The sequence below is a fragment of the Rhipicephalus microplus genome, chromosome 5, assembly GCF_043290135.1.
Source record: "Rhipicephalus microplus isolate Deutch F79 chromosome 5, USDA_Rmic, whole genome shotgun sequence".
In the NCBI taxonomy this organism is placed as follows: domain Eukaryota; kingdom Metazoa; phylum Arthropoda; class Arachnida; order Ixodida; family Ixodidae; genus Rhipicephalus; species Rhipicephalus microplus.
The window spans coordinates 208,047,839-208,066,106 of record NC_134704.1 but is presented as its reverse complement, the minus strand read 5'-3'; the positions used below and the strand labels follow the sequence as shown (position 1 = coordinate 208,066,106).

The 18,268-nt window shown below is 50.9% G+C and overlaps 1 protein-coding gene across 6 annotated transcripts in view; it reads right to left on the bottom strand.

Moving 5' to 3' along the window:
• Takl2 (Tak1-like 2) overlaps nucleotides 1-18,268 on the bottom strand; it is a 387,007-nt gene that overhangs the window by 61,438 nt on the left and 307,301 nt on the right. Inside the window, exon 15 of one of the 6 annotated variants that reach the window (XM_075896428.1) lies at nucleotides 9,499-10,009. The exons of the other annotated variants lie outside the window; for them this stretch is intronic. Within the exon in view, the coding sequence (XP_075752543.1) occupies nucleotides 9,994-10,009 (16 nt within the window). The 3' untranslated portion in view covers nucleotides 9,499-9,993. Of the gene's footprint in view, nucleotides 1-9,498; nucleotides 10,010-18,268 lie in introns of those variants that run through there. 6 annotated transcript variants of the gene reach the window in all.

Here is an 18,268-nt window from a genome sequence, read left to right as displayed (position 1 = left end):
CCCTCCCTCCCTCCTTCTCTCTCTATCTATATATTGCCGCGAACCATGCATTGGGTTTGTTTATTTGTGTTTTGTTTTTTCGGCCTGGCTGCGCCGGCCTGTGCTATCGCCGTTTTCACAGCGTTTCGAACAAACGCTATCGACAACGCTTCATTGAACAACGCTTCAGGCGTTGTTCGATAGAAACAACGCTTCAAGCGTTGTTTGTTAGAAACGCTGTTCGAACGAACAGCGTTTCTAACAAACGCTATCATGGCGTTCTCGATACAATTCGACTATTCGAGAAACCCTCGCGTTGAGGGATATAAATTCCCGCACAGCCGATGCCGCGTCATTCGATCGCCGACGCTCACTAGCGTGCCTGTCGTTTTGCTGGCCGCTGCTTCGCCGAATGTGTATTTTTTTCAGTTGTTAGGGGAGCACAGGTTCGCTCCAATAAACTTGTTTTCCTCATAGACAACTGCGTCGTCCTTTGCTGCGTGACATCTGGTGGAGGTGCGGGGTACATGAACCCTAAGCCATTGCCAAGCTGACAAGCACGCCCAACTCGTGTCAGCCGCCGACAGCAAGGCCTTCAGCCAGAGTTTGGACTGCTCCCGGATAAAAAAAGGAAAGAAGACGTAAAAACCACGATGATCAACGCAGGCACCATGACCAGCGCTAGCAACCCTCCCGTCGTTCTGTAACAGCCTCGTGAGCCCCCATCATTCCGAGGATCTCCTTGTGAAGACCCGGAAGAGTGGCTGGAGAAGCTGGAGCGCATCCGCATCTTTAACAGGTGGGATGACGAAGAAACTTTTCGTCATGTCTTCTTCTATTTGGAGGATGCAGCTCGAATGTGGTTTGAGAACCATGAAGGCTCCCTAACCGACTGGACTGTCTTTAAGAACGAATTCCTCAAAACATTCGCTACGGTTGTGCGGAAAGAATGAGCCGCCCTTTTGTTGGAGACGCGAATGCAACACCCTAACGAAGGTGTTGTACTGTTCGCTGAGGAGATGAAGATGCTGTTCCGGAGAGCTGACCCCGAAATGGCAGAAGAGAAGAAGGTGCGCTTTCTGATGCGGGGAGTTAAACAAGAGCTCTTCGCTGGACTCATCCGCAAGCCCCCTAAGACCGTCGCTGAGTTCGTCACCGAGGCTTCGATGATCGAGAGCACCATGGATATGCGTTCGCGGCAATACGATAGACCACTCAACACCCTTTTGGTGAACCCGGTAAACGCCCCTGGATTGGCGACGGAAGACTTCCGGGAGACCATCCGCGCCGTCGTTCGCGAGGAACTGAGGAAATTGTTCCCAGCAACGCCGCAGCCCTAAGTCGCCTCCTTCACTGACGTCGTCCGCGAAGAGGTTCAGCAAGCACTGGGGAATTCCACGCCGTCGGAAGCATCTTGCGAACCACAAGCGATGACCTACTCCGCTGCTGCTCGTCGACCCCGACCCGTCCCAACCCGTTATCAAGAGGCCCCGCCGTACCGCCGCCCAATGTCGCCCGCCCGACTCCCTGTAACCCGAAACCAGGCGCCCAGGAAGACCGAGGTGTGGCGAACGCCAGATAATCGTCCGCTGTGCTACCACTGCGGAGAGGCCAACCACGTCTACCGCCGCTGCCCGTACAAGAGGCTGGGTTTGCGTGGGTTCTCCGTCGACGCACCCCGCCCGCGAGCCGGCCAGCGCCCATTTGAGATCGAAGAATACCTGTCGAACACAAGCCGTGGACCATCCCGTTTCAACCGTTCGCCGTCGCCCTACCCGTACCAATCCCCCAACCGTCGCAGCCATGCTGACTTCGCCTGTGGAAGGTCCCCCAGCCCACGAGGGGGAAACTAAAAGCAGCAACTTCTGGAGGTGAAGTTGCACAACGGCGAGAAAATGAAAACCCTCCAACGACGCAAGACCGTGACTCACGACATGCCCTCATCCCGACGACCCGACGACACCCTGACGAGACCCCCGAAAACGACGACAGCTACGCTGCGCGACGCGTACCCGAAATGACGAAGCCTGCCGCTGAGAAGACGACGATGACGACGCATAGTGCCCGACCATCAACACGTGCAAGCCGCGATACGACGCCCCGGAGCACCCGAAATTCGAGGAAAGCGGCATCCGACGTCCAGTTGTCCATCGACGGCCTTGACGTAGTCGCCCTTATCGACACGGGAGCAGACTACTCGGTCATGAGCGGGTCGTTCGCGTCCAAGCTAAAGAAAGTTACGACCAGATGGGACGGTCCGCACATACGCACAGCAGGAGGCCACCTAGTGACCCCAAGTGGAATGTGCACATCGCGCGTCACCATAGACGGCACTACGTACCCTTCGGAGTTCGTCATTTTGCCTAACTGCTCCCGCGACGTAATTCTCGGAATGGACTTTTTGACGGACAATGGCGCAATAATTGACCTGCAGACAAGGTCGATAACGTTTTCTTCCGATCACTCCACGACGCCGCAGCCGAACCTCGGACACCGTGCTGCTGTAAGGATCGCCGACGATCACGTCACCCTGCCACCCTGCGCAAGCTTGATGATCGCCGTCTATTGTGAAGGTGCTGCTCCTGACGTCGACGCTATCGTAGAGACTGACCAAAGGTTGTTTCTAGACCGCGGTGTGTCTGTCGCAAGAGGCATTGCGCGGTTTAAGCAACACAGATCCCACGTTTTGGTCACCAATTTCACAGAGGAGTACCAGCATCTAAACAAGGGCGCTGCTATTGCGTTCCTCGAAGAAACGCAAGAAGCGAGTCAAGTGATCGCGGTCGCTACCTTTGAACGCGCACGCGCAGATGCTTCCAGGCTGCCACATCCTTTCGACGTGAACCAAGCGCTGTCGCAAGAAAATCGGGACAGATTACTGAAGTTGCTCCGTCGCTACAGTGAATGTTTTTCCTTGAACTCGAACTTACGTCAGACACCTTTGGCGAAGCACCGGATAATAACCGAAGATGGAGCCCGACCTACCAGACAGTCACCGTACCGCGTTTCTTCACACGAACGCGAAGTCATCCGGACTCAAGTTGATGACATGCTCAGCGACGACATAATACAGCCATCGAAATGTCCGTGGGCTGCGCCGGTTGTACTCGTGAAGAAAAAAGATGGCACTTTAAGATTCTGCGTTGACTACTGGAGACTAAACAAAATTACCAAAAAGGACATATACCCCCTGCCACGAATCCACGACGCCCTCGACCACCTCTGCCACGCCAAGTACTTCTCATCCATGGATCTGAAGACCGGCTACTGGCAAATTGAAGTAGACGAGAGAGACCGAGAGAAGACTGCATTTATAACCCCGGACGGTCTATACGAGTTCAAGGTGATGCCGTTTGGGCTGTGCACGGCGCCCGCAACGTTTCAGAGAGTCATGGACACTGTGCTAGCAGGCCTGAAGTGGCACACTTGCCTCGTGTACTTCGACGACGTTTTCGTATTTGCCTGGACTTTCGACGAACACCTCACAAGGTTTGAATCTGTACTCGAGGCCATTCGTACGTCGGGGTTAACGCTGAAGCCTGAGAAGTGCCGTTTCGCGTACGAGGAGCTCAAGTTCTTGGGTCACGTCGTGAACGCCGCGGGAGTCCTACCCGACCCGGCAAAAACATCAGCCATTGCGAACTTCCCAAGGCCGAAAGATAAAAAGGGTGTGCGAAGGTTTCTCGGACTGTGCGCATACTACCGGCGCTTCGTCGCAAACTTCGCACGCATTGCAGAGCCACTCACGCGCCTGACAAAAGAAAGCATCCCTTTCAGCTGGGAAAACGACCAAGAAAAGGCATTCTGCGAGCTGCAACAACGCCTGCGAAACCCGCCCGTGCTCGGTCATTTCGACGAAAACGCCGAAACGGAAATGCACACGGACGCCAGTGATATCGGTTTGGGTGCCGTCCTCGTCCAAAAGCAAAGCGGTTACGAAAAGGTAATCGCCTATGCAAGCCGTGGTCTGTCGAAGGAGGAGAGAAACTACTCTGCCTCCGAGAAAGAGTGCCTGGCTATCATATGGGCCATTTCAAAATTTCGCCCATACGTCTATGGTAGACCGTTTAAGGTTGTGACAGACCATCATGCGCTGTGTTGGCTCGCCAATTTGAAGGACCCCTCTGGCCGTCTTGGGCGGTGGAGCTTGCGCCTGCAAGAGTTTGACGTTACAATATTCTACAAATCCGGCAGAAAACACTCCGACGCCGACTGCCTGTTCGAACGAACAGCGTTTCTAACAAACGCTATCACGGCGTTCTCGATACAATTCGACTATTCGAGAAACCCTCGCGCCGAGGGATATAAATTCCCGCACAGTCGATGCCTCGTCATTCGATCGCTGACGCTCACTAGCGTGCCCGTCGTTTTGCTGGCCGCTGCTTCGCCGCCTGTGTATTTTTTTCAGTTGTTAGGGGAGCACAGGTTCGCTCCAATAAACTTGTTTTCCTCATAGACAACTGCGTCGTCCTTTGCTGCGTGACAATATATATATATATATATATATATATCATGTGCTACGTCACGTGCTACGTGACGCCAAACAGGCTCATAAAGAGTGTACCACACTCGTCGCCATGGCTACTAGTGGCGCTGAATGACACTCCCACGTTTAAAATTGACATAGATACTGTTGGAAAAGAAAAGGAATAAACAGGTGCAGGCTAGTACTGCAAGGCAGAAGAAGTTGGAAACGAGAAACGGCGTTCGGTCTGGTTTCTTTGCCGATCGGTAGTTTTCCTTTACATCGTGGTGCCCAAACCCCTCGTGCAGACACGTCTCCTTCATCGCACGACTCGAGGGGACCTTCTACTCGACCGCGTCGTTTTGCGGGTGGCGAGGACTGCAACGAATCGTTCTTGATCGGCGTAGACCGGACTAGACTCCAACACCGGATCCGATAGATCGCCTCAAGACCAAGCGCTCCGCTCGACGAGCCCAGAACACCAAGCTCCTGCAAAAAGCAAGGTCACTGCTAAGTGACCCTTCCGCAGACAAGCCCAAACTCACAGGTATTTATGACCATTTGTCAGCGAGCAACAACGAGCTCTCGAAGATCAATGATGCGCTCAAGGAGCACGTAGCGGACGAGGAGCTCGAAGCTGAGTATATCGCGGCATCAGAGTATAACGACGAAGCTATAAGCATGCTCGCTGAGATTCGCTACAAGATAGATGGTTTGCGACATGGAGACAGTACAGCAGCGACTGCTCCTCAGAACGCAAACACATCACCATCTGACGTGCCAACCGCAATTGGTCCAAGGCTGCCGAACTTTGGCATGCCAACATATACATGTATGGTCGGCTTTCTTGGAGCAGTTTGAGCAAACTGTCCACCTGAACAACGCTTTGTCAACAACGACGAAGTTCTTCTATCTACGTCATTATCTTGCGGGTGAAGCGGCAGCTGCGATATGTGGTTTTCCGACTTCCGAAGCCTGTTATGCAGACGCCATCGAGTTATTGAAGGAACGCTTCGGAGATCGAAGACACATCGAGCAACGCCACCTATCAGCGCTTCGCAATCTACCTCACATCAAGTCGAGAAGCAACGTCCGCGGCCTTAGGCGACTTTACGATGCTGTGCAGCTGAATATCCGTTTTCTAACTGCACTAAATGTTCTTACGCTTAGATTTTCCGCTATGCTGATTGACATTTTACAGAAAGCCCTACCGTACGACATCATTTTGGCCTACACACGTGCAAAGCGCAGTCAGGCACTAAGAGAAAACGGGTCTGCTGCCAATTTCTTTGAGCCAAGCGTGGCAGCTGCTACATCTTATGCGGAGTTAAAAGAGCTGCTCACCTATACTCGTATAGAGCTAGAAAGTTGGGAGCAGTGCAAGCCCTTTAATGACCGACTACTGGATGACCGTGCACAGAGGACTTAAAGCGGCAGCACCAGCACGGCTTCCGTACTACACAGCACATCGAACAGCTGGAGTGAGTGTTTTTTCTGCAAGTCGAAAAAACATTGCACCCGCGCTTGTGACGCGAACCTTGCCATCGATTGGAAAAAAGGAATTCTTGCGAAAGACAACTGCTGCTATCGATGCACGTCTTGAGGACATCACGCACGTTCTTGCCGCGTCAAACTCACTTGCTCGATTTGCCACGGGAGGCACCTTCTCGTCCAGTTGACTCCTCCGGCAGCACAGTAGGAATGATGTCGTCACAATCAGTTACGCTGTGTGAGAAGGATTCACTGAGCGGGGGCACAACAAATCACAGTGAAGTATATCTACAAACGTTTCGTGCCTTTGTCATCAAAAACGGCAAAACAAGGTATGTCCGAGGGATTCTCGACGGAGGGAGCCAGCGATCCTTCGTCACGGAAGATCTCGCCAAGACATTACACCTACAGGTGTTGGGAGAAACTCAAATTGCACTGAATACATTTGGCTGTTCATCGCCAAGTACTGTGGAAAGACTTCAAGTGGTGGAAGTTCCTCTGCGTAGCCAACACGGTTCTGACACCTGCTCGGTGCGCGCAATCGTTGTTCTAGTTATCTGCCACGATATTGCTTCCCCGAAAGCTGACAGCCATTTCATTCAGAACCTGCATCTTTACGGCAAGGTCATTGTGAACGAAAAGAAGTTTGATGCGGAAACGGAAAATAGCCTCAGCTTGTTGATCGGTGCTGACCACCTCTGGCAAATCATGTCAGGACGCATCGTCAAAAGTGCAGAAGTTCCAGGACTGGTAGCAATAGATACAGCTTTCGGATGGACGATACAAGGACCCAGTCACCAAAAAGCCTTTTTTGACTGCAGCTCTAGCCTAATGGTCTACATTCTGAAAGTACAAGCAATTGTTGATGACGAATCAACCTCGCAGATCTTGCAATCTTTTTGGCAACTAGAAGCAATGGGCATCGCAGATTCAACGGCACCTTCCTCCCATGAGTCCGTTGCACGATTACATGAAACCATTAGCAAGAAAAGCGACAGATACACAGTGGCGTTGCCTTGGAAGGAAGATAAGAAACCGCTCCTAGGGAACAACCAGGAAATCGCGCTATCACGTCTACAAAGATTAACACGGAGGCTATCAACGATGGAAGGAATGTTGCAGCGATATGACAGAGTAATCCGGCAATATCTGGAGTTGGGTCACGCGGAAGTGGTGCCTAAGCATACTCCTCGGGATCGAGATCACACCATATATTATATGCCACATCGGGAAGTAATAAGAGAAGAATCGTTAACTACCAAACTGCTTGTAGTGTTCGACGCATCGTCACACACCCAAGGTGTACCATCCCTTAACGACTGCTTGGATAAAGGAGTGAATCTCAATCCAGAATTGCTGCAAGTCCTTCTTCGCTTTCGGTGGTACCCTGTCGCCGCCATCAATTCCGACATCAATAAGGCATTCTTACAAATTGAGGTACAGGAGACTGACCGAGATGCATTCCGGTTTTTCTGGTTTGACTCTATTTCCGTAAGCCAACACCGTAAGCTCGTCGAATGGCGCATGACACGGGTACCGTTTGGATCAACGTCAAGCCCTTTCTTGCTCATGGCAACTATTCACTACCACTTAGATAACGCATGTGAAGACAAAAAGCTCGCTTCTACATTAAAGAAGGCACTTTATGTCGACGATTTATTGGTGGGTGCGGAGACATTCCATGAAGGTCGGCGCATCTATGAGCAGTCGAAAGCTATTATAAAAGATGCTGGCATGGGGCTCAGAAAGTGGAAGACCAATGACCATCAGCTGCAGAACATTTTTGACAACCAGGAGGAGTAAGTAGAAGGAGCATCTGGAGAAGCAGCTGCGGTCTTGGGAATGCAATGGGATATAGGAAATGATAACTTCAAATTTTCATCCAAGTCTGTGGCCCAGTATTTAGTGGCTGGCCAGCTCGACACAAAACGTACCCTACTGAAGGTTGCTTCTCGAATTTATGACCCGCTTGGCATTCTATCGCCATTCACCCTCACTGCGAAGCTTTTGTTTCAACGCCTTTGGGTTTTAGGCCATTCCTGGGATAAAGAATTGCCCGCGGAGATCAAGACGCAGTGGGCAGCCTGGTGTGCCGAAGTAATACAGCTCGGCCACATAAGGATTCCGCGTTGCGTGAGAGACGGACTGCATGGAGCACTTAAAGAGGCTGAACTGCATATATTCGTCGACGCCAGCCTGAAGGCTTATGGAGCATGCGCCTATTTGAGAGCATTTGATGAAGGTGGAAACTCCGCTACCTCTCTCATAGTAGCGAAGTGAAGAGTGGCACCTATTAAGACTTTAACGCTTTCAAAGCTCGTGCTTATGGCCACGGTAGTGGGAGCCAGATTGCTAAAATACGTTTGCTCCTCGTGGGATTTCAAGCATTTCCATTGCGTCATGTGGACTGACTCCATGATCCCACTGAGCTGTATCCGCGGAAACCATAGCAAGTGGAGTCGGTTTGTAAAGCACAGAGTGACTGAAATAACGCAAGTTACGGAAACAGCGTTATGGCGCTACTGCCCTGGCGAAGACAACCCGGTGGATGTACTGACTAGAGGCATACCGATAAAGACTCTACGTGCATGTCGCTATTGGTGGTATGGACCTGAATGGTTGTCCCAGCAAAAATCAGGCTGGCTTCCGGAACCTAACCAGTACAAACCGATACACGAAGAGGCAGAGATTGAGACGCAACATGTATTTCTTCAAGTGTCGTCCAGAAACTTACACCCGGTGATTGATATAAGGAAGCATAAAGACGTGCAGGAGCTCCTGCGCGTCACCGCCTGGGTCTTTCGCTTTGTGAATCGATGCCGTGGACTTCAAGCTTTGCTCGGCGAAACAATTTCGGCACGGGAGCTAAGCAAGTCTGAAATGTTTTGGGTCCAATATGTTCAGCTGGAAGTATTCGCGAAGTTGTCGAACAACTGCAGCTTGCACATGCTCTCCCTAAACAGTCGATCCTTGTTGAGTGAAAGCTCAAGACAGAAAGTTTTTCAGAAAACCAGTGCAGAGATTGTACAGACAGGAATTGAGCGACGCTACTGGGGGGCGGGAGTATGTTGGAAAAGAAAAGGAATAAACATGTGCAGGCTAGTACTGCAAGGCAGAAGAAGAAGAAGTTGGAAATGAGAAACGGCGTTCGGTCTGGTTTCTTCGCCGATCGGTAGTTTTCCTTTACAGATACCCAATAAAGTGGCTGGGGGGATAGCTGTCGTGGTAGCTCAAGTGGTAGAGCGTCGAATGCATTATTCGAAGGTCGCAGGTTCAGATCCTGCCCACGGCAAGTTATCTTTTCACCCACTTTTCTTTCTTCTAATTTACATTACAATTGGCCTAATAACTTTCCCTATACCTTCCTTGGCATTATTGTCTGTTAGATCTCATTATTATTGTATAAAACACGAAAAACGAGCCCTTAAGTATAGACTTGTTTTTCTTATATATATATATATATATATATATATATATATATATATATATATATATATACAGTAATCCCTCGTTAACTCAAAGCCATCGAATCAGGAGAAAATTTCGAGATAGGTGGTATTTCGAGTTAAGAAAAACGCCGAAAATGTTCGCCCAGGTCACTGTAAAAGAAAAGCCAGTGCTGCTAGGAAAAGCTCCACTGCACAAAACAGCTACCGTAGTAAAGGCACAAGAATTCGGAGGGGAAAAAAATTTATTACCGAGGACCAAAAAATTGCGTGATGCTCGCCTGTTTTGCTTTAGCGTTCGGTCCAAGAAAGGCGTTCTCCAGTTGCTCAACACATCGCATGAGCCGTTGGTCGCCACCGCTGCATTCGACCTTGTTGCGGAGCAAGCACAGCATGTTACGTGTTTCTGTCGTCGTAGGCACTTCTCGAGGCTCTTCCTCATCTGCATGGTCATCTGCGTCGTTCACGGCCATCTCAACGGTATCGGCGTCCGACAGCATTCCGGTAGCGGGGACGTCGGCCTCGTAGAGCGCATACTCCTCAAAGGCGATCTCGCCATCTTCAGTATCGCTCACGCAGCCAGTTGCCTTGCGCACTTCATTGCACAGCTCATCACAGCCGCTGAATTCTGCGCCAATGGTCGATATTCGGAAGCGTCTGTTGCACAGACCACTCACTACTCAGCAAAACTGAGCTCAAGATGCGTCGCGCACAGATCGCGAGGAAAACAAAGAATACCAGCTCGCACATGCAAGGGCTAGGTTGCGTACTGACGGGTGCATGCTGCACACGCCGCCCACTGCGCATAAGTCGCGCGCAGGTGCGCACACGTGATCACTCCCACAGTTGCCTGACAAGGCTGATAGGAAACGGCTGCGTCCGCGGGAATTTCAAATTCGCCCTTCACGATTGCGTTCGGCACGTATAGTAAGAGCTAAGCGTTCGCACGGAGCCCTCGTTTCCTGTTGGGAGTAGACTTTGCCTTCTGCCCTCCCTGTCAAGATTTCAAGATATCCACTGTTCCCTCCGGAAAACGTTTCGAGATAAGAGGGGGCAAATACATAGCACCTATGGGAGGTTAATGCACGGCGAAAAAAAGTTTCGACTTAACCGAGATTTCGAGATATGCGAGTTCGAGTTAACGAGGGTTTACTGTATATATATATATATATATATATATATATATATATATATATATATATATATATATATATTGTGGTAAAGCCTTTGAACAGTGGGTCATCCTCTTCAGCGCCTTCTAGTGGGTCGCCCTTTTTCTTAAGAAGAAGAGCAGCTCGTGCAGAGAGTCGATCCCCGCATTGACTGTCGCTGTCGTGAATCATCGCTCAGTGTCCGTCAATAAACTGCTTAACAATTTGGTGGAGAGTGCTGAGAGTGCTGTGCCTTTCAAACACCTTCGGTCAGCATTCGATGCCCTTGGAGCTTCGATCCCGTACCGTGCCTCCAACCATGTACCAAGACGCCGCCCAGCAAACCCTTCCTCCTACGTCGACGCCATGTCCCGGTGTCCCCCGCATCCGCGACCCTCCTGTCTTCACCGGCGCGGATGGCACCGACGTCGAGGACTGGCTTGCCATGTACGAACGTGTGAGCGTCCCCAATCATTGGGATGAGGCAGCTAAACTAGGTAACCTGTTCTTCTACCTTGCGGGTGTGGCCGGAATGTGGTACAATAACCACGCATCTGATTTCCCAACTTGGTCCGCTTTTAAAACCGCTGTCGTCGACGTGTTCGGCCGCCCTGCTGTTCGTAAGCTGCAAGCTGAACAGCGTTTACGTGAACGAGCCCAGCAGACCGGTGAGTCCTTCACAAGTTATATCGAGGACATCCTTGACTTGTGCAAGAAAGTCGACCCGAACATGTCAGAGGCTGACAAAATCACGCATGTTCTAAAAGGCATCGCCGACGATGCCTTCACCATGCTCCTGGCAAAGAACCCCCGCACTGTGGCAGAAGTCATCATGTTATGCCAAAGTTACGACGAGCTGCGGCGGCAGCGCTTGATGACCCGTCGTCCGCCACCACGTGATGCTGATCTCTCGGCCTTGTCAGCAGTTCCAGACCACGCAACCTTGCTCGCCGAAATCAAGTCGTTCGTGCGTGAGGAAGTTGCCCGCCAGGTCTCTCTACTGGCTTTTGCTTCCCCACAACAACCTCAACAGCCATCAAGTACACTTCTACCTCAGCTCCGCCGAGCCATTCAGCAGGAAATCGCGGAGGTCGTCCCTGAATACCACCAGCCACCTCCTGCATCTGTGCCACTCAGCTACGCCCAAGTTGTTGCCAGGCCGCCCCCACCGATTTCTGTCACTGTTCCGCTAAATTACACCGAAACCGTCGCGAGGTCCCAGGCCTTTGGAGAACCTGTCTCGCCTACATACGCCGGCGTCACCCACGTGCCCCGAGTGCCGCCTACCATGCACTCATATCAGCAGCCGGCTCGCCAATCGCGTTCTGCGACATGGATGCGACCAGCAAACCAATGGCGCACTGCTGATAATCGCCCCATCTGTTTTGCTTGCGGTTGCGTCGGTCATGTGGCACGATATTGCAATCGTGTGCAGCAACCGCAGGTCGCCTTCAACTTTCCCAGCCAATCAAGACGCTCTTATGACCAACCGCCGCCTATGTCACCGTCGTCCCGCCCCGTTCCGTCTACCCGCCGTTCACCATCTCCACGACGTCGCTCACTGTCACCGATGCGGCCACGTCCACTCGAGGGCGACCAGGAAAACTAGTCGTCGCAGTTCACGAGGCAAGGGCTGCGACGCTGTCGAACTGCGGAAGCCCTCAGGAAAGCCCGTCGAACGTGATAGACGTGCTTGTGGATGGCGTTCGTGCATCTGCCCTTGTAGATACTGGAGCCGCCGTATCCGTGATGGACGAAAAACTTTGCCGATTACTGCGCAAAGTGACCACGCCGCTTTGCGGGTTCTCTCTCCGTACAGCCAGCGCCCAAAGAATTCACCCTACAGCGATGTGCACAGCCCGCCTTATGATTCAGGACGTGATGTATGCGGTCGAATTCATCATAATTTCTTCATGCTCTCACGACGTCATCCTAGGATGGGATTTTCTCTCCCGCCACGACGCCGTCATTCATTGCGCACCAGCAGAAATAGAACTCGCGCCATTCTCTTCTTTGACGCCGGCCGACAGTCCATCCGCTGCAAGCAAGTTACTCGTCAGAGACGACACTCAAGTGCCTGCAAACTCGTCCGTTGCGGTGTCGCTCTACTGCGCAAGCCTTTCTGACACCACTGCACTCCTCTCGCCATCTCATCGTGTTTTCATAAGAAAAAGCTTGCTGGTTCCTTTCGCGACCGTCCAACTCACTCACGGCAGCACCACTATTTTTGTTGTGAACCCATCTCCGTACAGCGTTACGTTGGTGCGAGGAGAATGTCTCGGCAGCGTGGAACCCATCGAAGACGCGCAAGTTATGGATCAACCCGATGACATGCACTACCCAAGTTCCTGTACGCTTGGTGCTGTTTCGACATCTGCTTCATCATCCGATGATATATTCGGTCCCTGCATACCCGACGACCTTACGCAGGGCCAGCGTTCCCAGCTTTTGGGCCTGTTGGAAGAATTCCGCTCTTCTTTCGATGTCGCTCAACCTTCTCTCGGCCGCACATCCACCGTTACGCATCGCATCGACACAGGCGCACAGCCACCGCTGCGGCAACGTCCATATCGCGTATCTCCCACAGAACGCCGTGTAATCAACGAGCAAGTCGACGACATGCTTCGCCGCGTTCGCCCCTCTAGCAGCCCCTGGGCATCTCCTGTCGTTCTCGTCACGAAGAAGGACGGTTCTGTGCGGTTCTGTGTGGACTACCGACGCCTCAACAAGATCACTCGTAAGGACGTGTATCCACTACCGCGGGTAGATGACGCGATCGACAGCCTGCAAGGAGCAGAATTCTTTTCATCCCTCGATTTGCGCTCAGGGTACTGGCAAGTACCTATGGCTGAGGACGCTCGACCAAAGACCGCTTTTGTCACCCCCGACGGCTTGTACGAGTTTAACGTTATGCCGTTTGGGCTGTGCAATGCGCCCGCCACCTTTGAGCGCATGATGGATACAGTTCTGCGTGACCTGAAATGGCACACGTGCCTGTGCTACCTCGATGACGTCGTCGTTTTCGCTCCTGACTTCTCGACGCACCTTCAACGCCTTCGGCATGTTTTAACGCGTCTGAGAAACGCCAGTCTGCAACTGAACCTAAAGAAGTGCCAATTTGCAGCTCGGCAGCTGACAATACTCGGCTACGTCGTGTCCAAGGACGGAATTCTCCCTGATCCAACCAAGCTTCGGGCCGTGACCGAGTTCCCCAAGCCGACATCCATGAAGGAACTGCGCAGTTTCGTAGGACTGTGTTCCTACTTTCGGCGCTTCATTCGAAACTTCGCGACTATCATATCGCCGCTGACGAAGCTTCTCGGAAGTAACGGGCCTCTCCATTCGTGGTCATCACAGTGCGACGACGCTTTCAGAACACTTCGTCGTTTGTTGACGTCGCCTCCCATACTCCGCCACTACGACCCTACGGCCCCTACAGAGGTACACACGGATGCCAGTGGTGTCGGCCTCGGCGCTGTCCTTGCGCAGCGCAAACCAGGGTTCCCGGAATATGTCGTGGCGTACGCGAGCCGTACGCTTACTAAAGCCGAGACTAATTACACAGTCACCGAGAAAGAATGTTTGGCAATCGTCTGGGCCCTTGCAAAGTTCCGACCATATTTGTATGGTCGCCCATTTGATGTCGTCACCGACCACCACGCACTATGTTGGTTGTCGTCATTGAAAGATCCCTCAGGCCGTCTCGCCCGGTGGGCACTTCGCCTGCAAGACTATGACATCCGCGTGCTGTACCGCAATGGAAGGCAACATGCTGACGCCGACGCCCTGTCGCGCTCTCCCTTGCCTGACGACAATGCCAACAACTCAGTGTCTCACCTTGCCATTTCTTCGATTAGCATTCATGCTATTGCTACTGAACAGCGCAAGGATCAATGGATTACCTCAATGATAGACTTGCTGACTGATCCATCCACTCCATCCACTCGCGCGTTGCGTCGTCAAGCCCACCATTTCGCCGTTCGCGACGACCTCCTCCATCGACGCAATTACAACGGTGACGGCCGCCAGTGGCTACTAGTCATACCTCGCAGTCTGCGCTCTGACATATGCGAATTATTTCATTCTGATCCGCAGTGTGCGCACTCCGGGGTATCGAAGACTTACCACCGCATTCGCCAACGGTACTTTCGGCGCGGCATGTACCGCTACGTGCAGAAATTCGTTCGCTCCTGCATAGAATGTCAGCGCCGCAAAACTTCAACGCACCTGTCGCCGGTAGGTCTGCAACCTCTACCTTGCCCTGCCAGGCCGTTTGGGCGCGTTGGCAACGATTTGTATGGGCCACTTCCACTAACGTCGGCTGGTAACCGCTGGGCCATTGTTGCTGTGGACCACCTCACGCGATACGCCGAAACTGCCGCTCTTCCCGCGGCTACAGCGAGCGATGTGGCTTCCTTTCTGCTCCAACGATTCATCCTGCGACACGGCCCACCCCAGGAACTGCTCAGTGACCGAGGCCGTGTCTTCCTGTCTGAAGTCGTTCAAGCCATTCTCAAAGAGTGCAACATTGTTCACCGCAAAACTGCTGCTTACCACCCGCAGACGAATGGCCTCACAGAACGCTTCAACCGTACGCTGGGCGACATGCTCTCCAAATACGTCATCGCCGATCACACAAATTGGGATTCCATTCTACCCTTCGTCACCTACGCATATAATACCGCCCCTCAGAGCACTACTGGCTTTTCACCTTTCTTTTTATTATATGGAAGGCACCCGTCACACACCATCGACACGATACTTCCGTACAGGCCAGATCCGTCTGAGTGGGCACCTATTTCTGCTACAGCCAAGCTTGCTGAAGAATGTCGAGAGCTTGCAAAGACCTTTACTGCGCATGATCAAGAGCGGCAAAAAAGCATTCGCGCTGACGCCAGTACTACTGCACCCACATTCCTCCCTGGAGCGCTCGTCTGGCTCTCGATCCCTACTACTGCAACTGGCCTATCTTCAAAACTATTGCCTAAATACGAAGGCCCCTACCGTGTCGTCAAATGCACTTCCCCAGTCAACTACTTGATTGAACCCATCGAACAATCTTCGGACATGCGTCGTCGAGGACGCGACATTGTTAACGTGGAGCGCCTCAAGGCCTACCATGACCCGCTCATTCTAACCAGCTGTTAGGTCGCCAGGCGGCTCCCTTTTCGTACCCGGGGTAGTTGTGGTAAAGCCTTTGAACAGTGGGTCATCCTCTTCAGCGCCTTCTAGTGGGTCACCCTTTTTCTTAAGAAGAAGAGCAGCTCGTGCAGAGAGTCGATCCCCGCATTGACTGTCGCTGTCGTGAATCATCGCTCAGTGTCCGTCAATAAACTGCTTAACAATTTATATATATATATATATATATATATATATAAGGGAAAGAGGTGTCTATCTAAGGGCTCGTTTTAAGAGTAATAATTCAATAATCCAGTAGTTAGTCTTCGTGAAGGTATAGGATATGCCATAACGGGAGCGTTGTCAACAAAGATAAATATATTTATTTCCCAACAGTTTCGGGAGGGGTCCTCTCTTCGTCAGGGGATGAGTTATACTAACATAGACGTTCAAACTTCGTTGCTGCCGCGTCCCTCTTGCCTTGAAAGATGTTTGCGAGAGTGAGAGAAAACTAAAGAAACAAACTAACAAAGAAACGAAACACTGTGAACACGGAGCACAAAACTAGACTGCGCACATCCAAATGAAAGTGTAAGTGCACATTTGGTTCTCTTCCTGTGCCGGGCAGTTCTCGACGTGTGTCGAGCCACCCAAGATTGTCGTCGCGGCAGCGGAAGGGGCTCGCGACAGCGTGCGTAAGGAAACAGTTTCCTCCTAAAGGGTCGATCGGCTGTTTGCCTTTCATCTTCGCCCATTTCCTCTCAACGGCCGTCAAGTGGTAGGCGAGCATAAACACTTTGTATGTACTCGTAAGGAAAAAAAAATAACATAAGAAACAGGAAAAAAAAGAAAAAAAAAATAACAGGAAAGGACTGTGTACACGTACGAGTCAGTCAGAAAAACAAGCACGGTCTCGAGCTATGAATCTTTGTCACCAATTTCCTCCTGGCTTACTTCTCAGACACGAGAGCCTTCCGGGATCCTCGTTGATGCCGGCTACTAATGTTTTAAACTTGAAAATAAAATATGCCTCACGCTGTTCGCGCTCGCGCCTGTTTGAAAACCGGACTGTAAAAGAGTTACGCCGATATTTTCAAAACTGGTTTGGCAGGTGCAGATGTCTAGATAAAGGTAATTTGGGCAGTGAAGTGGCGTGGTACCGGTGATTATTGAACCGCAGCCGAAATGGCGTGTCTGTCTGGCCGATATCTTCTTGTCCGCAGATGTTGCAATGTAGCATGTATATTACATTACTGGAATGACAATTCAGGCTTTCAGTTATGCAGAATTTGAAATTCGACAAGTGCACTTTTGATTCACGTGTTGTGACCATCTGTGGGCACACTTTGCAGCAAGCTTTTTCGCAGGGATGACACCTTGATTGAATTTTGGAGGGGTTTGTTTTTGCTCTGACAAGAATGTCCTTCAGGTTTTTATCCCTGCGGTACACCATGTGAGATGGCTTCGCGAAGATAGAAGTTAGTCGTTTGCTTTGCCTGATTATGTTGAAATGGCGGGAAAGGATGTTGATTCGTGGCACTGATGAGGAATAAGTTAGTACAAGGTTTGTTTGGGAAGTCATTTTAGATACTCTGTTTGGCTCCTTAATTTTATCATTCCCGTTCCCGTTGCAAGCACGTAGTATGTCATCGTCAATAATGTCTTCGGGATAATTTTGTTTCAATAAGGAATGCTTTATGTGTTCTGCGTGTCTGTTAAATTCCTGCATATCCGTGCATATTCTTCGGTACCGGAAGGCCTGAGATTATGGAATACCCATTTTGCAATGCTTTGGATGGCTGCTGTTGAAATGTAGGTACATTTGACGGTGTGTAAGCTTTTTGTAAAGGTTTGTTGACAAGCGGTCATTTTTGACCGTGACAGTTACGTCCGAGAAACTGATGCTGGTTTTGAAAATTTTGTGTGTGAATTTAGTTGACGGGTGGAACTTGTTAAAGTCCTCTATGAAGCGGAAAAGACTTCCTTCATTTTGGTTCCATATCATAAAAATATTGTCTAAAGATCTTCTGTAGTAGAAAGGTTTCAAGGTGCATCCCTCAATGAATGGGATTTCAAGTGAGGCCATGAAGGTGCTTGCAAAGTTTAGGGCCATTTTTGTGCCCATTGCAGTGCCACTAACCTGAAGGAAGTGCTTGCCATTGAACTCAAAATGGTTATAGTTTAGTACAAGTTCAAGAAGTGTAAACAGTACTGGCCACTTACACCAGTTGATGAGTCAGATTTTACATATTCAGAAACCGTAGCCGTTATTCCGTCATGGTGGGGTATGTTGGTGTACAGTGAGCAGACATCCATGGTCACCAGAAAACTACCGCCTGAGATGTTGAGACTTAAAGTTTCGCAGATGAATTAGTTGGTGTCCTTTAGGTAATAGGGGAAATTCAGGGGGATGTCATTTTTAAGGAATAGATGAATTCTGATGTCTTTTCTGTTGATGTGCTGTTACTGGATACTATCGGACGTCCCGGACTGCCTGGCCTGTGTATTTAGGGGAGCGAATAGAATCCACTGGGAACAGAATGGGCCGGTAACATTGCTTTTAACATTTTGCCAGCGATTTTCTCGTCCCAGCGGAGATTATTCAGGGCTCCTTTTAT